Source organism: Callithrix jacchus, chromosome 5 (assembly GCF_049354715.1).
Source record: "Callithrix jacchus isolate 240 chromosome 5, calJac240_pri, whole genome shotgun sequence".
In the NCBI taxonomy this organism is placed as follows: Eukaryota; Metazoa; Chordata; class Mammalia; order Primates; family Cebidae; genus Callithrix; species Callithrix jacchus.
The window spans coordinates 6962372-6987327 of NC_133506.1; the positions used below are offsets into that span (position 1 = coordinate 6962372).

Consider the following 24956-nt stretch of genomic DNA (forward strand, 5'->3'; position numbering starts at 1 on the left):
TCTGTCCTTTCTTTTCTTTCTTTTCTTGTTCTCTCTCCCCTGCCTGCCATTAATTCTGGAGATCTATGATGTTTCAGGACAGTGTTTCCCAGCTTTGGTTCCTTTAAACACCAGCTTCTCCATTTCTGCATCCAGTCACTACTAGTGGTTGCTTAATTTTGAAAAATTGAATTCCCTTTTCTTTTTTTTCTTTTGAGACAGGGTCTCACTCCAATGTCCAGGCTGGAGTGCAGTGGTGCTATCATGGCTCATTGCAGCCTTGACCTCCTCCTGGGCTCAAGCAATCCTCCTACCTCAGCCTCCTGAGCAGCTGGGACTACAGGGGCACACCACATGCCCGGCTAATTTTTGTATTTTTTGTAGAGACAGGGTTTCCCTATGTTACTCAGGCTGGTCTCAAACCCCTGGGCTCAAGCGATCTGCCTGCCTCAGCCTCTCAAAGTGCTGGGATGACAGGTGTGAGCCATCACACCCGGGTTTCCCTTCCTTTTCTCATATGTTTGGTCTGATCCTAAAACAATGATCATCTGGTTGTAAAGTCCCTACCAATACACTCAAAATAGGAGATGTAGGTCAATATCAACTGGGCAGCAGGCGGCTCCTAAAGCCACCTGTGGGACCTGTGAGGCTTGCCAGGGAGGGGCTGCAGAGGTCTTCCATTACTGTTGGCTGACTGACCATACAGTGAGATCCCCACTTCCTTCAGATTAGTGTTGCTCAAATTTTAGCCCCAGGAGAGCTTAAGAGATTCCTGGGCTGCATCCCCAGATATCCTGACCCAGTGGTGGGGGGGCCTGGGATTCTGCATTTCTAACAAGTTCCCCCAGGTGATGCTGCTGCTGCTGGTCTGATGACCACAGTTTGAAGTCTTGGGCCACTGGGCATCCAAATCACTTGTAGGTGCTTATGAAAAGGCAGATTCCTGGGCACTACCCCCCAGATATTCTGATTCTCAGGTTCAGGGTGGCTCCTGAGAATCTGCCTTATCAACCTGCCCTGGAAGGAACCTCTGAAGACCACCCTTTGAGAAGCACTGCCTAGACCACTATTAGCACCTGTAACGCTGAGGTGAGGAATGCAGAGGTGAAGGGATTTGCTTGGGTCACTCTGCAAGTCAGGGATAACTCCTTCCTGTTGCCGAGGCCCTAAATCTTGGAGCACCCTGGACTCCTCTTTCCCTTCCAGCCCATAGTCAGCATGTCAGCAAATCCTGTTGGCTCTCCTTTCAAAACACATTTAGGTTTTCTTTAAGACTCTAGCAAACAAATGGACTTGGGTGTGGGAGAGTAAATGAAACTAGACTGGTAAAATGTGGGTCATTGTTGAAACTGAATTACTTACAATTTTTTATTTATATTTGAATCCTTCCATAACAAAAAGTTTTAAGCGTTTGATCCAACAAATTTACTTCTGGGACTTTATCTTAATGAACTTTTTTTTTGCTTCCTGTCCAACAATTTTTTTATTTTTTGAAACGGAGTCTCGCTTTGTCACCCAGGCTGGAGTGCTGTGGTGTGATCTCAGCTCACTGCAACCTCTACATCTTGGGTTCGAACGATTCTCCTGCGTCAGCCTCCTAAGTAGCTGGGACTACAGGCATGTGCCACCATGCCCAGCTAATTTTTGTATTTTTAGTAGAGATGGGGTTTCACCATGTTGGCCAGGCTGGTCTCGAACTCCTGACTTCAAGTGATCTGCCCGCCTTGGCCTCCCAAAGTGCTGGGATTACAGGCGTGAGCCACCACCCCTGGCCTAAGTTCTCAAAACAGGAAAACAATAAACTATGGAACACCCCTTAGTAATAATTAAGAGCATTTATCCAGGCTACATACCAACAGGGAAGAAATGATATACTATTAAGTAAAAAACTAGTACATTAAGCCATATAAATTGCATGGTTAAAACTATGCAAATAATTGTATCTTTGAAAAAGATTGAAAAATAATTATCTATGTTCAGAATCTAATCATTTCCCGCCTCCTTCAATGCAATGGCCTTTGTCTCTTGGGAGAAGAGGGCACTGGAGTCCTAGTCTAGGGGAGCCCAGCACCCCAGCCTCTCGCCTTCATACCTGTAACAACCCCGCACTGGTCTCTCTGCTTTCACCCCTTCTCTCTCCAACCTCCTCGGCAATGGCCAGCTAGAGAGGTTCTTCAGAAATGGGAATCAGCTTGTGCCCTTTTCTGCCCAGAACCCTAGGCGGCTTCCCTTATCTCTGCAACTAAAAGCTGCCTACCATGGCCAGGCTGCAGAATGTCAGCTTGCCTGCTCTATCTGCTGCTCAGTTCCCTGCCTACGCCTGCCTCTCCAGCCATGCTGGCCTCCTTGCTGCTCTTCCAGCCTCAGGGTCTTTGCACGTGCTGTTTTTCTCTGCTGGGAATGTGCTCCCTCCCTCCTTCATGGTAGCTCTTCAGAGGTCTCACCTGGGCTCCTTATCTAAAATAGATCCACTGCCTCTTTTTGCTCCCATGCCCTTTATATTTCTTCATAGCACTTATCAACACCTCCCATGGTATATTTATTGTCTTCTACTTTCTAGAATGCAAATTCCTTGAGAACAAAGACTTTATGTTTGATTCTCTCCTGCATCCCTAGTACCTAGCATAGAGCCTGGCACATAATAGGTGATCAATAAACACCTACTGAATGAAAGCATGTTGTACTGAGAAACTCTCCAATGGCGGCTGTAAGCTGCATGTGGGCTTTGTTTCTTGGGTAACCTCCTCTCTTTAACCCTTCTGGCACAGGCAGACTCACAGCAGGTGCCCAGTAGAAGGTAAGGTGGCTGACCATTTTTTGATCAGAGGCCTCCATGGCGCGCAGGGTGGAAAGTGCATTCTGTGAGCTAGAGGCAGCAGAGCATGGCGGCTAATGGAACTGGCTCTGGGAGGTCAACTTCTGGCTGACCACCACCAGCTGGGCAGCCTTGGGAAAATTACGAGAATTCTCTGGGCATTAATTTGTTCTTGTGCAGAAGAAGGATAATGACAGTTCCTATTTCTTAGGGCTAGGGAATAAATAAGAGAATGTCCATAAAGCACTTAGCAAGCACAGTTGCCTGGCACGGAGGTGACAAGCAACAAGAGGCAGTCAAATTAATCAACAGCCACATTTGCGGCTTTGTCTCTTTCAAGTTTACAACGCGCTCTTATGTACACGCTTTAGCTGATCTGGGCCTGTGAACACCTGTCAGTTTTTACCACCATTTTATTTATTTTTTGATGAGGGAACAGAGTCTCGCTCTGTCACCCGTGCTGGAGTGCAGTGGTACGTTCTCGGCTCACTGCAACCTCCACCTCCCAGGTTCAACTGGTTCTCCCACCGTGGCCTCCCGAGTAGTTGGGACTACAGGCATGTGCCACCATGCCAGGCTAATTTTTGTATTTTTAGTAGAGACGAGGTTTCGCCATGTTGGCCAGGCTGGTCTCAAACTCCTGACCTCAGGTGATCCACCTACCTCGGCCTCCCAAAGTGCTGGGATTACAAGCATGAGCCACCGCATCTGCCCACCATATTATAGGTAAGAAAGCTGGGTCAGAGGGAAAAGTGCTAGCTCACAGAACATAACTTAATCTTGCTAGAACTTCTAGAACACAAGCAATTATTACTGCTGATGTGAATCAAGGTGATTTAGAGCTGGGCGTGCAGCCCCAGCTACCAGAGAGGCTGAGGTGGAGGATCGCTTAAGCCTGGGAGGTTGAGGCTGCAGTGAGCCATGATCATGCCACTGCATTCCAGTCTGGGAAACAGAGCAAGGCCCTGTCTCAGGGGGAAAAAAAATTGGGATGGCCCCACTGGAGTCTCAGACTCTAAAGTGTGTGCCCAATGTAAGGATGTAGATGGCAAATGAATTCCAAGATGAAATCAGCCAACCAGCCACAGGCTTACAACCTGGTGGGGGCAGGGAGTGCATGGGCTCTCTCATCTGCAGTTCTTTCTCTGGATAAGGCCTGAGAGCAAGTCTGGACAGGCAAACCATCTCTCAGTCCACCCAGGACTTAAAGCACTTCATTGTTTTCCCAAGAGGGAAGGATGCCAAAGCCCTTTCTGCAGTTTCTCCTGCTTAGAGCTGGGTGTCAGCTCTATGCAGCAAATGCTGACTTTGGTGTTTGATTTGAGATCTCTGATACACTGTGGCCTCTGAGCTCTGACCCAGGCTGCTCCTGACAAAAAAGTGTTTACCCCCACAGGTAATGAAGGGAGATGGCCCAGCATGGAGCTCTGGGCCTGGCTCAGTGGAGGCTCTGCCCCTTTTCCTGGATAAAGGCCGAGGGAGGTGACATGGCAGGGACAAGATCTATGAGGGTCAGACATGGACTTTTAGAACCACAAGGTCAAAACACCATGGACTCTCAGGAGTCATGGATTACTAAAACTGCAGCATCCGAGAGACCGAAACTCATGACTCAGAGCATCCTAAGCCTCATGGTGTTGGCAGAGATTACATCAGAAAGGAAGGGTCAAAAGGTGCTTCTCCACTGAGAACTGTGATGCCTTCTGGACCGAGGGCATCTTCTACGTGGTCAGAGCCTTGGCTAACATTCCCTTGTGAGAATCTAGCCTTAAGTTTCCAGCTGCAGGAGGATGGCCTGGAGAACAGGCTTTGGATATCAACCTAATGCCAGCCATCTACCAACCAGTCCCGTTGGGGCAAGAGATCAGAAGGTGCCAGGTTTGCCGTGGCCACCAACCACCAAAAGACTGTGAGAACACCGTGATATGGCATGATGGTATGTGTTCCTTGCCAGGAACATACCACATGAGTGGCACTTAGTCGCCCACAGAACGCTGCACAGCACCATGACAGATAACTTCCATTTGCAAAGTGTTTACAATGCAGGACAGTGTTCATGCCCTAAACCCCAGAAATGGCCTAGGAAGCCAGAGACAACAATGGCTCTGGCCAGGAAGTGGGGATGGCTCTTGAGGGCCACATTGGGGGACACCTTGAAAAGCAGTGACCCACACCAGCCATGGCCTCATCCATTCAGTTAAGGTCACTTTAGGTACCTACGTTAATGGAATTCACTGATTTTCAAAAACCGCAGAGAGTTCTAGAGTAGTCATGATCTTGTATCAAAAGCATATAGAAATCTCTCTATAAAAAAATCTCTCAAGAGTTCAGTATCTCAGGCCGCTCAGAGTAGAGTGGATTGAAAGATGGACGCTGGACTGCTTTGCCGGTGTGAGAAATTCCCAGAAGAGCAGGAAGCACGTGTGATGGGAGATGCTCCTGCTCCTAGGAACCCAGAAGTCCAATGCCCTGGGATATGGAATGCCTCCCTCCTTCAGGGGTCCCTGGCACTCTTCTCCATCTTTGGCAGGTGAGAAGAGGAGTTTGCAGTGCTGGGAACACCTCTGGCTGCCAGGCCTGGCTGGAAGGACCAGCTCAGACTTTGGTCCCTCCAGGATCAGAAGGCCTGGTGTTCCGACCAGAATCAGAACTCGTCCCGCAGCTGAGGGGGCCTGTCCATGCCGAAGAAAGAAGACAGCCTCCCCTGGAGGTCCCGCTCCCGCTTCACAAAGGCAGTGAAGGAGGAGACACAGTTGCCAATAAAGTGGTCGGCTTGGCCAAGGATGTACAGGTCGACCTGGGCCACCTCGGGCTTCAAGCTCACCACCTTCACCTGCAGGAGGAAGGGCAGAACATATAAAGTGAGGTGGCTGCAGGCCAAGGCCTGCTGTCCACACTCCCACCCTCCTTCCCTGGGCTGCAGTTACAGACACAAAAGGAGGGGCAGAGAGAAGGAAGATATGGTTCAGTGTCTGAGGGAAGCATTGCCCAGCCGCTGCCTAGGCTCACCCCATCCTTCCCCACTCCAGGAGCCTCAGCTGCAAACACACCATTCACGCCTTCATGCCTTTGCTTGCACTGTTCCCTCTGCCTGGAGTGCTGTTTCTTCACCGTTAAAATACCGACCAGACTCTTTTATCTTATTTTTTGAGATGGGTTTTTGCTATACCGCCCAGGCTGGTCTCAACCTCCAAGGCTCAAGCAATCTCCCACCTCAGCCTCCCAAGCAGCTGGGACTACAGGTGGGTGCCATGACACCTGGTTAATTAAAAAAAATTTTTTTAGAGGTAGGGTCTTGCTATGTTGCTCAGGCTGGTCTTGAACTCCTAGACTCAAGTGATCTTTCTGCCTCAGCCTCCCAAATAGCTGGGATTACAGGGGTAAACCACTGTGCCTGGCCTGACCAGACTCTTAAGGCTAAGCTCAAGTTCTGTTTTTCCTAAAGCCCTGGCCTGATGGGCTTCCCCACCAAACCAGAGAGGGGAGCAGAGGGCATCCTTCCAGTTCTGGGCTGGATGTCTGCGTCTCCCATGTATCCCAAATCAAAGCCCAAGGTCCTATCCAATCTACCCCCGAGATAGTCCTCAAAGGTGAACACTTCTCTTGAGGGCCTGCCACTCCTTGGGCCCAATCATCACAAACTCTTCCCTGATGGACTGCAATAGCCCCTCCTGGTCCCTCACTGCCTCTCCTGGTCTGCTAACCACAGAGTAGCCAGAAAAAACTTTTTGAGATAACTTCTCCCCATCCTTCCTGGCCTCTAAGTGGAATACCCTTTAATGATGCCCTATTGCCCTTCAGATAAGGGTGACAAATTGTGAACGTGGCCTACAAGGCCCTCGTTGGGTCTCTTCTCATCCCTCCCCCATCATCCCTTCAACTCCAGCCCCTATCCAGGCTCCTGCCTCTTCAGGACCTTTGCGTGTGCTGTGCTGTTCAGGGCACACCTCCTAGTTCTCTCTTTCCGTTTTCGTTTTCAGTGGTGCCTCCTTGGGGAAGTGCTCCCTGGCCTCCCAGTCTAGGACAGCGTCCTCTGCTCTTCACTCTCATAGAACCCTGCTGCTCTACTCAGAAGCACACATCTCTGCTTATAGTTTTCACTCTTTAGTGATTCTCTGATTAGCATGGTCTCCTGCACCTGACTGGGGCTACAGCTGTGTTGGTTTGCTTTCCACTGCTGGCCAGGCCCAGCATAGAGCCTGTCCCAGTAAAAATCTGGTGAGAGGACAGATGAATGAATGGACCTGCCCATCTTTCTACCAACCTCCTGAACCCACCTTGTGGCACACGCTATAGTTCTCTGCAGTCTCTTTTCCTGGGTCTAGAATGTGAGCCCTGGAGGGCAGGACCACATCTGATTTATTGGTACTCTGACTCAGCGCTGGACCAGCTTAATGAAGGAGCAAGGCTTAGTTCAGGATAAGGGTGGCCTCTGAACCCATGGAGAAGGGAGTTGCCGGCTGGGAGAGATGAGAAGACTGGCATAGGGACAGGAAATAGAAAATGGCAAGAGGTTCAAGGTGTAACAGATACATTGACTCCAAAAACTCACAAAAAAACTCCCTGGGACTCTCCAAATGCTTCAACTTAGTACAGAGGTGGTTGGGGGTTGTAGGTAGGTGGGGGGAGTGTGGGCAGCGTTAGGGCTGAAAGTGCTTTGCTGTTCCACAGAGATTTCTGATGTAACAAAAATCATCATCTTGCTATCTGGATTGTAGCAAAGAAATAATACCAGTTCAATCATGGCCAAAATCCCCCAAACAATTCCACTCACATTCTGAAACTTACCCACTCTGTGTCATGCCCATTATAATTAGCTCTGGGACTGCCTGAGTAAACTCTATCCTTTCTTGGGACTTTGGTTTCCTCAGCTACAAAACAGAGGGTTTGGGTTAGATGACCCCTAATGTCTCGCAACTCTGATTTTCTCTTAATTATATTTTTCTTTTCTTTCTTTTTCTCTTTTTTTTAAACAGAGATGGGGTCTCACTATGTTAGGCCAGGGTGGTCTTGAACTCCTGGCCTCAATCAGTTTTCCTGCTTTGGCCTGCAATTACAGGCACGTGCCACCATGCCCAGCCAAAGCTCCAATTTTCTGTTGAGTGGGTGGGGAGGAGACTAGAATACACTGACCTAGCACTTCCTCTCTGCGCTGGAACTTCCGGTGTGTCTGGGGTGAAAGAGAAGGGGAGCCCCTTGGCATAACACCAACGGCACCCAGTGTCTGCCTCTTAAGGCCTGCATAGCATTTATGGTTTTCACTCATTCTACAAAGTCCTATGGAATGCTTAATGCCAATTCAGTCATTTTATCAATACGTACTCACTCATCATCTGAATATTACTCTTTACTGATACAGTAAGCACTGACCAAGAACATTCTACTATTTACTCATGTACTGAATACCTACGACTCACGGCTTCTTTAAGCATTTACTAAGCACAAAGCTCCTTTCCTTCATTCATCAGCCACCAATTTCTACTGCTAATGATAGCTAACTTTACTGGGCACTTATTTTGTAGCAGGACCTATTTCAATTTCTTTACATTTGACCTTCACAACTGCCCTATGAGATAGGTACTATTCAATCCCATTTTATAGATGAGGGAGCAGAAGCACAGAGAGGTCAAATAACTTCTTCAAGGCTGCACAGTGGGTAAATTCAAGTTCTCTGACTCCAGAGTCTCTGCTGTTAACCCCTCCACTAGACTGGGATCTCTCCCCAGAGCCCACTCTTTACATCCTCATTCAACAAACTGACTGCCTACTAAGTGTCAGGCACTGTCCTAGACACTGGTGATGGTAAGACAGGGTTTTAGTCCCAAAAAGGTTGAAGCACCAGCCTAGACATCAAGTAATATAGCAGTGATTCAGCCTTGGACCCTGCCTTCAAGGAGCCCACAGCTCCAGGGAGGAAATAAGGCATATTTCTACACCAGTTTCATACAGTTCAGAAAGTGTGCAAGAGAAGAAATGATACTGGGCCACGAAGGTCCCAGCAGGGGCACGTGAGCTCCAGGAGTGGACAAGAACCCGGAAGACTCTGAGGAGGAAGCCTCTGAGCTAGGGTTTGAACGAGGGATAGAAAGTGAAGAGGAATAGTAGGTTCAGGCAAAAGGTTTCTGGGGGAGGCTGTGAAGCATGCAGTAGGCAGTGGGACCACCCTGGCTCCTCCTTTCATTCCCTTCCTGCTGCACCCCAACTTGGCCCATACATACCTTCCCTTTGAATAGCTGTTGGAGCTCAGGCACGTAACTCTCAGAATCAGTAGCAACGTAGACTGACTGGGCATCCAGTGACTTTACCCAGAGCTTCACAGCCCTCTGGATCTCCTTCAGGTCAGGCAGGCACATAGGCATCGTGAGAGGTGCCGCTGTGTTGCGGCTGTAGCCCACACACTGTGGAGAGGCCATGAAGTGCGAGCCTGCAGTCCCGTCCTTCAGCATGGCACAGGCATTCTTCTACGGGAAGCAGAGAACAGGGTTAAATACCAGCAGCTGCCGTGGAACCCCAGTAGCAAGAGCTGGTAAGTGGAAAAAGACAGGCTATACAGGAAGACCCTAACTACATTTTTTGTTTGTTTGTTTGAGACCGAGTCTCACTCTGTCACCCAGGCTGGAATGCAAGGGTACTATCTCCACACAAGGCAACCTCTGCCTCTCAGGTTCAAGCAATTCTCCTGCCTCAGCCTCCCGAGTAGCTGAGACTACAGGCATCCACCACCACACCTGGATCATTTTTCTATTTTTAGTAGAAATGGGGTTTTGTCATGTTGACAGGCTGGTCTCAAACTCCTGACCTCAGGTGATCTACCTGCCTAGGCCTCCCAAAGTGCTGGGATTACAGGCATGAACCACCATGCCTGGCATCCTAACTACATTTTTTTAAGAAAACGTTGAGGACCAGGCACAGTGCCTCACACCTGTAATCCCAGCATCTTCAGGAGGCCAAGGCAGGCTGATGGCTTGAGCTCAGGAGTTGGAGACCAGCCTGGGAAACGTGACAAAACCCCCTCTCCACAAAAAATACAAAAATTAGACAGGTGTGGTGACGTGCGCCTGTGGTCCCAGCTACCCAGGAGGCTGAGGTGGGAGGACCACCTGAGCCTATAAGGTGGAGGCTGCCATGAGCTGTGATTTTGCCACTGCACTCCAGCCTCGGTGATGGAGTAAGACCCTGTGTCCAAAAAAAAAAAAGCATTGAGAGAGGAGGAACATGTATCAAAAGAGTTAATGGTGGTTATTTCTGGGTGGTGGGTGGTGGGACACTGGCTTTTTGAAACAAAAATTACCTTTCTTGGTCTTACTACATTATCTGGGACATTCACTGAAGAAGTCTGAAAGGTGGTAGTGCAAACGGGCAGCCTTATCTGATTCCTGACTACAGTGGGAACACTTCCAATAGCTCCCCAGGAGGTATGCTATCTGCTGTGGTTTCAAGAGATAGCCTTTATCAAGTTAAGGTGGGTCCATTCTATTTCTGGTTGGTTACAAGTTTTTATCATGAGCAGGTATTGACTTTTATCAAATGCTTTCTTGGCCCCTGTTGAGATGATCATATGATTTTTCTTCTTTGGGTATTAATATAGTCAATTTCATTACATTCTTGTGATAGATTTTCTGTGTTTGTGTTGTGTGCTGATATGTTATGGGGTTTGACCTGTTAATATTTCACTTAGGATCTAAGCAGGAAGAGGCTAGAATTTTCTGAGGTGACCTTATCTGAGTTTGGCATTAGCGTTATGCTAGCTTTATAAAAAAGAGCATCTTATATCTCTTGATGTTGCAGAGAAGTATAGATGGGAAGTACTATTCCTTGAATGTTTGGTTGGAGCCACTCATAAAAATATCCTGGGTCTGGGAGGCTGCAGCAAGCAGAGACTGTGCCACTGCACTCCAGCCTGGTTGACAGAGCAAGACATTGTCTCAAAAAAAAAAAAATCCTGGTTCTGGCTCCCTTTCTTTGTGGGGGTGGGGGAGAAGGGGAGAGTTTAGTGGGTAAATGTAAGATTACTTCATCAATTGACTATGAGTGAATTTTAATTTTACTATTTTTCAAGATTTCTGCAATGAGCATTTCTAACATAACTATATATCTTCTTCTATGTATCTTAAGTAAATTAAGGTAACTGTCTACATTGATTCTGTTATTTTCACACAGAGGTGAAAACCCCATTGGAATATGAGGATTCTGCACATTTAAACAGCCTCCAAATTCTGGAAACATCTTCATTTCTTGGGAACCATGCCTCGTCTCCATAGTTGGTTTTTCAACATAGAGTCTACTAGCCAGACACTTAGTTAGGACAGAGGGCTCCTGGACCATGGCCTCTTTACAGCTTGCTGTCTGACCTTGGGTCTGGCTCAATTTCTCAGTTTATCCATTTGTAAAATGAGAATAAAAACAGCAACTGCTAATATGAGAGCTGGCTGGCAGGCACTCTGGAGTTACATTTTGATGTGTGCTGCAGTGGGATGATGGGACACAATCCCACAAGTCAGGCCAAGTGAGAGCTCTCTGCTCTGACTAGAACAAGGGGGCCAATCCCTACAGGCCTGGGCCCTGCTCCTGGACACATCCAATCTAGCCAGTGAGAGGAAGGGGAAGTTACCCAGTCAGAGCCGATGCGCAGATGAATGCCCACATAGGGCCGGACAAGGTGGGTACGAATCTGGGCCTCTCCTGTCCTCACCATTTCGTCTGACCATACCATGTACTTCTGAAGTGGCCTGTGTTCCTCCAGGACAGGGAACTGGGCCGGGGCTCCTGGCAGGGCGAGCACCGGATGTTCTTTTGGAGAAAATCTAGACAGGAGATGGAATGAGGGAAGTCAGAGGACACACAGAGAGCCCGGCTACCAACCCCAGAGAAAAAAGAACGGTGTTGCACCATTCCCCAGAGACCCTGCGGAGGGGCCCCTGTAACACGAAAGAAGCACGAGAGGTTGTGAAATACCAACGGGCTGATAAGGAACCTTGGTGGCAGTGGCAACAGGCACAATATGCAATACTGTCCCGCCACTCGGAATTTACAACCCTCTTTGCTTGTTTAACAATTAAAACTTTATAGTAGAGCATTCCAACCTTTTATATGTCACGGTGGCTTCCAATCTGTGGTGCAGTAATTCACTCCAGGGTGGGGTGTCTGGACCAAGCCTTTGCCCTTTTACCTACATGGCAGGGCTGGGACATGCAGCTGCTTACAGAGGCAACGGCCAAGTCACACTCACAGGGAGTATGTACATTGGATTTGGATCATTCATTCAACATTTAAAACACATTTATTGATTGCCTACTATGTACTGGGGTCTGGGGGAAAACAAGACAGGCACGGTCTCTGCCCTATGGAAGGGAGCAGAGGTCTGCAGGTGCCCCTGTCATAACCTTCCAAACCCGCTTCTGCCTTCACACAGAGTCCACCTCATATTTATTTCACATCTGTCTTTTCTGCGGGAAGGCAGTGGCTCCAGTGTGAGTAGAATAGCGTCTGGCACACCCAAGAGCTTGGTCAATACTTTTCTTTTCTTTTTCTTTTTTGATACAGGGTCTTGCTGTCACCCAGGCTGGAGTGCAGTGGCGTGATCTCAGCTCACTGCAACATCCGCCTCCTGGCTCAAGAAAAGACCCTCCCACTTCAGCCTCCTGCGTAGCTGGAACTACAGATATGTGCCACCAGGCCCAGTCAGGTATTTTTTTGTAGAGATGGGGTTTCGCCATGTTGCCCAGGCTGGTCTCGAACTCTTGGACTCAAGTGATCTGCCCAGCTCGGCTTCCCAGCGTTAGGATGGCAGGTGTGAGCCACTGCACCCGCTCAGTATTTCTTGACTGAACAAATGAGGAGCAAACTTGCGTTCCCTCGTCAGCTAAACCCAGACTACCTCTCAGCAACATGAAACACCTTGCTGTGCCATGTTCACAATGCACTTCCAAGTTCTAGATCTCTGTATACTTCTTCCCTCCACCTGGAGAAGGAGAAGTGCCTTCTGCCACCCAAAATCCTTTCCTTAAAAATATGAAATGGGAACGGCCATTCCGGAAAACAGTTTGGCAGTTAGGCCTGCAATTACCACATGACCCAGCAATTGTACTCTTAGGCATTTATCCAAGAAATGAAAACTTATGTTCACACAAGCATATGCACAAATGTCCCGTGCAGCTTTATTCATAAGAGCCCCAAACTGGAAACCCAGGTGTCACTCAACAAATAAACAGTTAAACTGTGGTGCATCTATATCACGGAATATGAACCCCCCCAAAAAGGAACACGCTATCAACAAAGGCAACAATTCAAATGATGTCAAGGGAATTATCCTTGGGTTGGGGAGGGTGGGAAATCTCAAAGGTCATATATTGTACGGTTCCATTTGTATAAACAATAAACAATAATATGGAGAAGAGAACAGAAATGGAGAAGGGATTAATGGTTGGCAGAGGTTAGGAATGGTGCGTATGTGTTTAGGGAGGTGGGTGTGGTTATAAACCGGCAACACAAGGATCCTTGTGATAATGGAACCGTTCAGTGTCTTAACTATGGTAGTGGATACAGAAACCCACACATGATAAAACTGCACAGAACTAAATACACACACACACACACACACACACACACACACACACTCAGAAGTACTAGAAAACTGCGTAACATGGGTAAATTGTATCAATGTCAATATCCTGCTTGTGATACCGCACTATAGTTTTGCAAAATGTTCCCATTGGGGGAAATTGGGTAAAGGGTACATGGGAGCTTGCTGTCTTATTTCTTACAACTGCAAGTAAATGTACAATGACCTCAATAAAAATTTCATATTCAAATTATGAAATATTTCAAGCCATCCAGGCAAATTCAGAAAAGAATTTAATAATTTATATACCTATGACCCAAATTAGCAGATACTAACTTTGCTTTGTTTCAGGTTAAAAAACCACACACACACCTAAATCTGAGCTCATCCTGCCATCATACTTCCCAGAGGGTAATGTGTTTTAACGTATGATTACAATTTTACTATAGGCATCAAAAAGGAGGGGAGCATTCTTCTGAGTGCTTTCTATGGAGTGGAATGATGAAGAATGTGGGTTAAGCCAGAATGCCTTGTTCTAATGTTGACTATGCCACGAGCTAACTTGGGCAGGTGACTTCACCACTCTATGCCTTAGTTCCTTGTCCATATAACAAAGATAACAGTTCCTACCTCATCAAGCTGCTTTTTTTTTTCTTTTTTTAAAATTGTGGTTGGGTACGGTGGACACGCCTGTAATCCCAGTACTTTGGGAGGGTGATGTGGGCAAATCACTTGAGCCCAGGAGTTCAAGACCAGCCTGGGCAACATGGCAAAACTCCATCTATCCAAAAAAATTTTTTAATTAGCCAAGTGTGGTGGTACATACCACCTGTGGTCTCAGCTACTTAGGAGGCTAGGTGGGAAAATCACTTGAGCCTGGAAGGTCAAGGTTGCAGTAAGCCATGATCATGCCACTGCACTCCAGCCAGGGTGACAGGGTGAGGACTTGCCTCAAAAAAAAAAAAAAAAAAAAAAGTATATACTTAAGATATATAATATGATATTTTGATATACATGTATGTAGTTAAATGATCAGTACAGTCAAGCTAATTAATACATCCATTTATAGGGCTACTGAGAGGATTAATGTATTAATCAAAGCAAAGCATTCAGAACAGTACTTTGGCACACAAAGCTCTCAGAGAATGCTGGCTCTCATCATCATCATATTGCATGTAACCTAGTTAAAAGTTACATACAGATCTAATCAACTTTATGTTTTAGAGACTTGACCATGTTGATGATGTGGTTGTATTAGCTTCTCTAGAAGTTTTCCATTGTGTACAAACTGCAATTTATATCTGCCTGTTTCCCTCTTGCTGGACAGTGAGGTGGCTCCAATCTTTCCCTCACACAACAGTGCTGCAACAGACGTGCCGCTCGTTCTCCAACACAGACCGTTTGCTCAGCAAACATCTTCCATACCTCCAAAGTCAGCTGCAAATCCCAAGCCTCACCTCCTTAAGGGGGGTTCCCTGCCCCACTTCTCTTGCTGCCTTCTGCACAATGATGTGCCCTGCAGCCATCTTCCCTGCCCATGGAACTGTCAGCTGGTGAGGCTGGGGACCCAAGCGACCTGTTTGCCATTGCTCCCACATACACTATCCAAGGCCTGTGTCACTTACACAAGCCTTGGACGAGTGACAAGAAAGTGTTCCTTGATGGTACAGCTGTGTGACACTTGTGTTGCTAGACTCCAGTTTTCTTTTCTTCCTTTTTTTTTTTTTTTGAGGTGGAATCTTGCTCTGTCTTCCAGGCCAGAGTGCAGTGGCGCAATCTTGGCTAACTGCAATCTCCGCCTCCCCAGTTCAAGCAATTCTCTTACCTCAGCCTTCTGAGTAGCTGGGATTACAGATGTCTGCCACCACACCTGGCTAATATTTGTATTTTTAGTAGATATGGGGTTTCACCATGTTGCCCAGGCTGGTCTCGAACTCCTGACCTCAGATGATCCACCTGACTCAGCCTCCCAAAATGCTAGCATTACAGGCATGAGCCGCCATGCCCAGCCTAGACTCCAATTTTCTGTTTATATGTACATACCTGTGAATTGTTTATTGAGCCTCATTATGTGACAGGCAATGCTCCGATTGCTTTATGGATATCAAATCATTTGATTGTCACAAGAGCTCTGTGAGGGAAGTTACTGTCATTCTCATTTTACAGATAAGGAAACTGAGGCACAGAGAGGTTAAGTAATGTGCTCAGGGTTGCACAGCTAGAAATTGGTGGAGCTGGAATTTAAATTCAGGCAGTGCGCTCCAGATCCTATGTTCTTAACTACTACCCCTCACTCCCATCTCAAAAGCTGTGTCTGTGGCTTATTCTTCTGATTCCCAGCCCCTAGCACATGGTAGGCATGATAAATATTTTTAGAATGAATGAAGATGATTTGGAGACCTTGCCACAGAGACCAGATCAGGCTGTCAGAAGTTAGAGAAGGAAGAACTCATATTACTTGAGTACCTACTATGGGCCACGTCTTCAGCTAATCTCCTTTCAGATGCCATCTCAAAGGATTTTCAAAGGAAAGGCAGAGTAAAACTCCCGGGGGGCTGGAACATTAGGATAGAATCAGGATCTGTGCCCCCCACAAACCCCCAACCTCTTGGAAAGCACCTGCAGCCAACCTTCAGTGAATTCCAGACTTGGAATGTGTGTACCCTCTACCTGGATCTGGACCAGCAAAGAGCTGTCCCAGTGGGACAACATCAGCTCAGACCCAACAAGCAGCAAGAGGTGAAGGCTGATCTGCTCACTCACTCTTGGTGAGGTAGGACAACTCGGTCTGGAAAGAAAGCGAGGGGAACAAGGATCTTGGCTGGAAGGAAAATCTTGACTAGCTCCACCTGCCCTGTGACTGCTCACCCTGGGTCAGGCCCTTTGCCTACAGCTATCCAGCTGAAGAGGGCTGGCTTTCCTGCTGCCAGGCCCAGTGAACCTCTGGGGTTCTTCCCTCCATGACTGTGCTTCTGAGATTCCCCATCAAACTGGGACTTCTCTGTATACAGAATCCACTTATATGCCCAGTGTATATTTGTGGGACAACCAGTGGATGAACCCAATTGAGTGCAGAAGACCCAGGGACATGAACAAGGTCCTGCCTTGTTCTTGATGTCCCTCCAGCTCTCTGCATGGCTGGCTCCCTCTCACGCTTCTGATCTCATTCTGGTTCCCACAGGGAGGTGGCAGCCTGGGAGAATGACAAGCTCTGCACTCAAATACCTGGACCATTATACATGAGAATGGTCCGGCATGATGGTCCGTTGCCTCTGACAGTCAACGTGCAGGACGTGGCAGCTGAATAAGAGCTGTGCCAGGCTGTTCACAGGCTCAGAACTAGCAGAGCTGGAAGGATCCTCAGAAATCATATGGTAAAGAAGAAATACCTCTTATTCTATTCCCCTAGAACCCAGTTTTCAGCTGGATACATGGCAGCCTAAAATAAAGATATTTCTTACTAGCCAAACATACCCCGGGGTGGGGGGGAGGGAGGGAAGTAAGACATTTCTAAGTACTTGCTGTAGCTAGGTATGGTTCATGTGATAGCTAGTGAGACGTAAGCAGAAGGGTTATAATGGACTTCTGGAAGGCTTCTTAAAAAGGGAGGATGTGCTTTTTGCAACTTTTGTCCCTCCAGTTGGGATGTGATGGCTGGAGCTTCATCTGCCATCTTGGCCCATGAAGTGGTGCAAAAGCTAAATACTGGATGGCTGAACAAAGAGATGGAAGCATGATTTTTTTTTCTTTCTTTTTTTTTTTTTTTGAGACAGAGTTTCGCTCTTGTTACCCAGGCTGGAGTGCAATGGCGTGATCTCGGCTCACCGCAACCTCCGCCTCCTGGGTTCAGACAATTCTCCTGCCTCAGCCTCCCGAGTAGCTGGGATTACAGGCACGTGCCACCACGCCCAGCTAATTTTTTATATTTTTAGTAGAGACGGGGTTTCACCATGTTGACCAGGATGGTCTCGATATCTTGACCTCGTGATCCACCAGCCTCTGCCTCCCAAAGTGCTGGGATTACAGGCTTGAGCCACCGAGCCTGGCCGATTTTTTTTTTTTTTTTTTTTGAGATGAAGTCTGTTTCCCAGGCTGGAGTGCAGAGCTCACTGCAACCTCTGCCTCCCAGGCTTAAGCAATTCTCCTACCTTAGCCTCCTGAGTAGCTAGGACTACAGGCACATGCCACTGCACCAGCTACTTTTTTTTTTTTTTTTTTTGGTATTTTTGGTAAAAACAGGGTTTCACCATGTTGGCCAGGCTGGTCTTGAACTCCTGACCTCAAGGGATGTGCCTGCCTCTGCCTCCCAAAGTGCTGGGATTACAGGTATGAGCCACTGTGCCCAGCCTGATTCTTAATGACACTGTGGAGCTGCCATCCAGCCCTGGACTGCATACCCACTTCTTCTTTTACTTAAGAAAACAATAAATCGTATCAATCTGCTCTTATTTGGGGCTTTCTGCCACCTGTAGTCTGATACACCTAGACTTGCGGCCTACAAACTTCTTTTGCCTAATTTGGATCCCTGTTAGATTTGAGGGTTATCGGTTGAAGGTAATAGGGAAGAGGAATTGAGCACCTGTAACTTGGTCCTCTGCTGCCCCCCCATAAAGGCCCTATAGGCATTTCTTATTTTTTTGAGACAGGGTCTCAGTCTGTTGCTCAGGCTGTAGTTCAGTGGACAGATCATGGCTCACTGCAGCTTTGACCTCCCCAGGCTCAACTGATCCTCCCATCTCAGCCTCCCAAGTAACTGGAACTACAGGTGTGTGCCACCATGCCTGGCTCATTTTTTCTATTTTTTGTAGAGATGGGGTCTCCCTATATTGCCTAGGCTGATCTTGAACTCCCGGGCTCAAGCAATCATCTGCCTCAGCCTCCCTGTAAGCCCTTAGGATTACAGGTGTGAGCCACCATACCTGACAAGCACTTCTTGAAAACTCTGAAGATAGTTTCAAAACCACTCTCTTGCCCATCCCTTTCATTTTACAGATGGGGCATTGAAGCCAAGAAGGGAAGCAGTTGCTTAATTGCATAGTAAGCCCAGGAAGAGCTTCACTCTCCAATTCCATTCTTCTCTTCACCCCAGGACAAATTTGCAGAGCAAGGAAGTATCCTGTATCTTAGGAAACGTTTAATGTTAAATGTTCATACATATTCCAATTCATCCCTACCAATCATCCACAGGGCCTGCAAACCTGTATGGTTTGACCCCTGTCCGCCTCTCTGATCTCCTTTCCTGTGTGGCAGATTAAAAGTGATCATCCAGTCTTTGAAGCTCTTCCAATTAGGTGGGCTCTGCCCCCTCCCAATAGCACCTGACAGGAGTGACACTGTGCTGGTTTCCAGGCTCAGTTGTTAGAGGGCCTGCAATTTCTATTTCCTGTCTCTTGGAACACTCACTCCCTGGATACTCCCTCTCAGAACACAGGTGCCATGCTGTAAGAAGCCCAAGCCACATGGAGAGGTCATGTGTATACATGCTTGTTGGAGGCCCTAGCTTGGCTCCCAGATGATAGCGGCATCATCTGCCAGACATGAGGGGGGCTTCCTGGACATGTAGCTCAGTCAAGCCTTTTTTTTTTCTAAGACAGAGTCTTGCTCTGCTGCCCAGGCTGGAATGCAGTGGTAGAATCTTGGCTCACTGCAACCTTCACCTCACAGGTTCAAGCGATTCTCAGGCCTCAATCTCCTGAGCAGCTGGGATTACAGGTGTGTGCCACTACGTCTGGCTATTTTTCTATATTTTTAGTAGAGACAGGGTTTCATCACGTTTGCCAGGCTGGCCTCAAATACCTGACCTTATGATCCACCTGCCCTGGCCTCCCAAAGTGCTGGGATTACAGACATGAGCCACTGTGCCCACCTGGGGTGTTCCTTTTTTAAGACAGGGTCTCACTCTGTCATCCAGGCTGGAATTCAATGGCATAATCATCACTCACTGCAGCCTCGAACTCCTGGGTTCAAGCAATCCTCCTGCCTCAGCATCCCCAGTAGCTGGGACTACAGGTGCATGCCACCATGCTGGCTAATTTTTAAATTTTTCTTTTGCAGGGACAAGGTCTTGGTATATTGACCAGCATAGCCTCAAGTGATCCTCCTACCTTGGCCTCCCAAAGTGCTGGGATTACAGGCATGAGCCACTGTGCCCAACCAAAAAGAGAAATTAATTACTTGATTACTTAATTAATTACTTGATTACTATATATATACTGATTTCATTTTAAGCTAATACGTGTAGATGTGTGTGTGTGTGTATAAAAATGTGTGGAGGATGCAGGTATACACATAAAATGTTAATTTTTTTGGAGGAGTAATTAATTACATGTAAGTTTTTCTTCTTTATTGAAAAAGAAATCTCTAGGCTAGGCACAGTGGCTCACATTCGTAATCCAGCACTTTGGGAGGCCGAGGCAGGAGGTTCACTCCAATCCAGGAGTTAAGACCAGCTTGGGCAAGATGACAAGACCCTGTCTACACAAAAAAATAAAATTAGATGAGTATGGTGGTGTGTGTCTGTGGTCCTAGTTACTTGGGGAGTTGAGGTGGGAGGAGCGCTTGGGTATGGGAGGCTGAGGCTACAGGGAGCTTTCATGGAGCCACTGCAATCCAACCTGGGTAAGAGTGAGATCCTGTCTCCAAAAAAAAAAGAAACCTCCCACCCAGTCTGAGGCTATTCATTGCAAAAATAAACGTAATTCATTCCAAGAAATAAGATGTTTGACCTGAATTTAAACTTTATACAGCAGGGATTCCATAAAGAAAATGGAAAAATGAAAACCCAAAAGAGAAATAATAATAAATTGTTGTTATGCTACTAAGTTTTGCAATGATTTATTATGCAACAACAGATAAGAGCAACATCTTACCATTCTCCTCTCACTCCGCACCAGCCACATTGCCTTCTTTCTGCCCCTTGACTACACCAAGCTTGTTCCTGCCTCAGAGTCTTTGCTCCTGACTTCCTGCCGTGAACTACTTTCCCTTCAACTCTGACAAGGTTGGCTCCTTCTCAGCCTTCTGGTCTTAGCCCTGCCAATCATATACCACCTGTTTACATCCTTCTAAGAGCCATGTCACTCTGGAACTATCCAATGTAAAAGTTTATTCACTATCTCCCCTGTCAGACTATGAGTTCCATGGGGGCAAGGACCTTATCTGGCTTATTCTGGCCTGTATCCTCTGCATCCAGACCAACCCTTGATACTCAGGAAGTGTTTCTTACATATGTGTTGAAGGAAGGCAGGCAGCTGCCCAGAGATTGTAACTCCCTCAAACTCCCTCCAGGGACCTCATCTTCCCTACTCATTTTCCTTTCCCAAAAACTTGGCTGTAAGGCACAGACTTCCTCAAACCCTCCTGTAATTCTTACAACTCAATGAACTCAAACAAAGCTATGGGGCAATAAACAAGTGTTTCAGCAACACTCCCCCCAACCATTGTCCTTTCTCTTCCTACCAGGATTGTGTACTTTTTCTGGCTTTTTTGAATTTGCTTTTGGAGCCGCTTTTAAAGTTGGTGGCATTTTTTTTCCTGGCATATTGTCAATAGGGGCAAATCTCCATCCTTTGAGGGCAGGTCTGCCTTCTGGCAATAGCTCCAGGTCATTTAGAGGTGAATGTGGGAGAACCATGCAGGTAGACACACGGGAGTGTGCTTTCTGGCATCAACAATGAGGAGGATTTAAATCTGCTGTAACTGAGGATCCTCAGTAGCACATGAACTAGGTCCAAAGGCAAGTCCCAGAAAGGAAATGGCAGCTGTTAAGGGCACAGCTATTTAATCCACGGTGATTAAGAACAGGTGCTTTGGGACTGGGCACAGTGGCTCATGCCTATAATCCCAGCACTTTGGGAGGCTGAGGTGGGAGGATCATTTGAGGCCAGGAGTTTTTTTTTTTTTTGGGAGACGGAGTCTCACTTTGTCGCCAGGCTGGAATGCAGCGGCCCAATCTCAGCTCACTGCAACCTCTGCCTCCCGGGTTCAAGTGATTCTCCTGCCTCAGCCTCCCAAGTAGCTGGGACTACAGGCGTGTACCACCATGCCCAGCTAATTTTTGTAATTTTTGGTAGAGATGGGGTTTCACCACGTTGGCCAGGATGGTCTCGATCTCTTGACCTCGTGATCCAGTTGCCTCAGCCTCCCAAAGTGCTGGGTTTACAGGCGTGAGCCACTGCGCCCAGAGGCCAGGAATTTAAGACTAGCCTGGGCAACACAGCAAGACCCCATCTCTACAAAACAAAACCAAAAAATTAGTCAGGTGTGGTAGCACATGACTGCAGTCCCAGTTCCTTGAGAGGCTGAGTGGGAAGGATTGCTTGAGTGTAGGAATTTGAGGTTACAGTGAGCTACGATTATACTACTATACTCCAGCCTGGGAGATGAGCAAGACCCTGTTTAAAATATAAATATATAAAATAAGTGGGGCTTTGAATTCGGACTTCCTGGGTTTAAAACCAAGCTCTACAACTTCAAGCTTCATGACCTTGGGCAAGGGATCTAACTCCTTTCTAATTCAATTTCTCTAAGTGAAAAGCATAGACGAAAGTAACAACCCACTGACTCAGGGAAAGATTAAGTGAGTCACTACATGTGAATACTTAGATCAGTGTCTGGCATATAGAAGGCATTAAATGAATTTTTTTTTTTTTTAAGACAGACTCTCGTTCTATTGCCCAGGCTGGAGTGCAGTGGCACACTCTTGGCTCACTGCAACCTCCACCTCCTGGGTTCAAGTGATTCTCCTGCCTCAGCCTCTCGAGTAGCTGGGACCTGCCACCACACCTGGCTAATTTTGTATTTTAAGTAGAGACAGGATTTCACCGCGTTGGTCAGGCTGGTCTCGAACTCCTAACCTTGTTATCTGCCCACCTCGGCCTTCCAAAGTGCTGGGATTACAGGTGTGAGCCACTGCACCTGGCTTGAATCTTAGCTGTTATTATTCATTAAAGATTTACTAACAGATCCCAGCTGTCCACTCAACAGCTCAATGACCTTGGGAAGTTATTTAACTTCACTGGGCACAGTTTCCTCACCTGTAAAATGGAAATTAATAATAATACCCATTTCACGAACTATCTCAAAGGCTTAAATAAAATAAAACATGTGAGCAATAATAGTGACAGCCAATACTGGCTGGTTGCTTAGTATGTGACATGTACCTCATGTACTACAAGGCAGATACCATCAGTGCTGGCTCAAGGCTCAGGACTGTCTCACTCCTTGGAATGTGCTTGTTTTATTTGCTTTTGTTTCATTTTGTTAAGACAGGCCCTTGCTCTGTCACCTTTGCTGGAGTGCAGTGGTGCGATCATGGCTCACTGCAGCCTTGATCTCTTGGGCTCAAGTGATCTACCCACCTTGGTCTCCCAAAGTGTTGCGATTACAGGTGTGAGCCTCATTTCTCTACATCTGTTTACCTTTGGCCTATTAAACGCCAAGTGCTTTGACCACATATGAATTAATATGTTCCTTGCATCTCCAAACCAATGTCATCTCCGCACCAATGTGCGCTTTCTAAGGGCACGATCTTTCCTGCCATGCTACAGCATTAAGGACAAGTACACTACGTTGATTATTGTCATTACGAGACCACAGCTTCTAGAAAACCAGGGCCAGGTCAGCCTCATTTTTACACATCACCATTGGCCTCGGAGCATTATGTCTCACACATGACAGATGCCCTATAAATGTTTCATGGCCTGTGCCCATGCCCTGATAACCTATTTTTTTTTTTAAACAGGGCCTAATGGAGTGCAATTAATAAACACATCCAGTAATTATCAGGATGACATCATTTCTCAGTCTGCACCTGAAACTGTTCTGTAGAAGCTGCTTCCAATTTCACCTTGTGAAGAATAAGGTAACACAGGAGTGATTCTCACGCCTAGAGGAGGAAATTGAGACTCATATGACTGCCGAATGTTCTTTTTATGACATTCCTTATCAACTGATAAACTCTTTCTCAATCCCATGGCAGGTCAACGTTCCACCGTGTCAGGCGTGGAGATGGTAAAAGATCACACAGGATTCCAAGTTCAACAGACAGAGCACCTGTACCTTTGGTCTCATACATCAGGGTAGGGAAGACAGGGGGAGTGCCAGGAAGGTGCTGAATGCCCATTAGCTCCACGCCCCTCCCCTAAACCCAGCAATGCTACCCCTCCAAGTACCTCTGGCTCCATTGTTCTCTGTAGGAAGCACTGAAGGAAATGCCTGTGAAAAGCTCCGACTTGTTGAAACTCACATGAAACTGATCCCAGAATGGGCCAAAGGGATTTCCTTCCTGCAGAAAGAGAGTGGTGGAAGGCTTACTGACAGGGAGGGAAAGCCATTTGGGGATGGGACCAAGGAACTGTAGGTGGGGGAACCTGGGTGGTTTGACTCAGACCGAAACACTCTCACAGGATGGCCTAGGAGGAATGTCACTCTGTAATTCCTGGGCCAAGGGCTAAGGAGAGTGCCTTGGCTTCAATTATGGTTTCCAGCAGGAGTCTTTCCTGTTCATGTATCACATCCTGCTGACCCTGCAGCACTGATGAGGGGCTGGGAGAAGCAGACTTTGGATTTGGAACCAAGGACTAGAGCTTCAAGAGACATTCAAGATTGGCTAATTCAATGCTTTCATTTTCCAAATGGAAACCAAGGCCCACTGAGGGTCAGATGTTTGCCTAAGGTTAGACAGCAAGTAAAGGGCAGTGTTGAGGCTGTGAGGTAGGTCTCCTTTCTCAAATTTCATACCTCTTCCAACCACTTTCCCCAGACTTTACCACATACACCGAAAGACACGTGGGGGTTGCCTTATTTCTAAAGTGCCAGGTTGAATCCCAGCTCTACCACTTGTTTGCTATGTGATCCTGGGAAAGATACTGACCCTCCCTGTGCTGTCCTCAGCGATCTATGAAGTGGGGATATTCTAAGTATTTTCCTCATGGAACAGTGTGAATATTAAATGAGTTGATACATGTAAAGCTCTTAGCATGGTACCTGACATATAAAGTGCTGTGTAAATATTAGCTATTATTACTGATTGACACTTTACAGTTTACAAGCACTCTTTCACCTGGCCCTCATGACACTTTACAAGTGAGACAGAGGAGGGACTGGCATCACTATTTTGTAGGTAGAAATGAAGGTTCAGAGAAGCAAAGTCTTCTGCCCAAGGTGATGCCGCTCCACTAATAAATACCAGAAATAGGACTTAAATCTCCATCTTTCTACCCTAAGTCCTTCTTGTGCCTTTCCCCACATTTTGCCATGACATAGTCTCGGGGGCCCAGAGGACATGGAACAGAAAGAAAGGGCCCCCGAACCCACAGGACCCACCTTCATGGGGCACGTCTTCTTATCTGGGCTTCGCTGGGCTGCCACCTCAAAGCAGTATGCCACCCGCTTCTCAGGAGGCCAGTGGGTGGGTGCCAGCTTCTCCATGAAATCCTCCAGGCTGATGACTCGATGGTAAGCTTGGAGGGGCTCCAGCTTGAAGTACTTCTGGTAGGACACATGGAGCTACAGGAAAAGGAGAAGCAGAGATCCCGCCTCAGTGTCCCAATGGCTACTTTAGACATTTATTAAAACAATACACTTGCCGGGCACGGTGGC

The 24956-nt window shown here is 47.2% G+C and overlaps 1 protein-coding gene across 2 annotated transcripts in view; it reads right to left on the reverse strand.

Moving 5' to 3' along the window:
- Positions 1–1316: 1316 nt before the first annotated feature.
- Positions 1317–24956, reverse strand: part of POFUT1 (protein O-fucosyltransferase 1) — a 31208-nt gene continuing 7568 nt past the window's right edge. The window contains exons 3-8 of one of the 2 annotated variants that reach the window (XM_035298132.3): positions 24681–24863; positions 23528–23640; positions 11406–11598; positions 9013–9255; positions 7583–7665; positions 1317–5627 (exon numbers count right to left, since the gene is read on the reverse strand). In XM_035298132.3, the coding sequence (XP_035154023.1) occupies positions 5624–5627; positions 7583–7665; positions 9013–9255; positions 11406–11598; positions 23528–23640; positions 24681–24863 (819 nt within the window). In that variant the 3' untranslated portion in view covers positions 1317–5623. The remainder of the gene's footprint in view (positions 5628–7582; positions 7666–9012; positions 9256–11405; positions 11599–23527; positions 23641–24680; positions 24864–24956) is intronic. The other variant, XM_008995557.5, reaches the window with a different exon arrangement.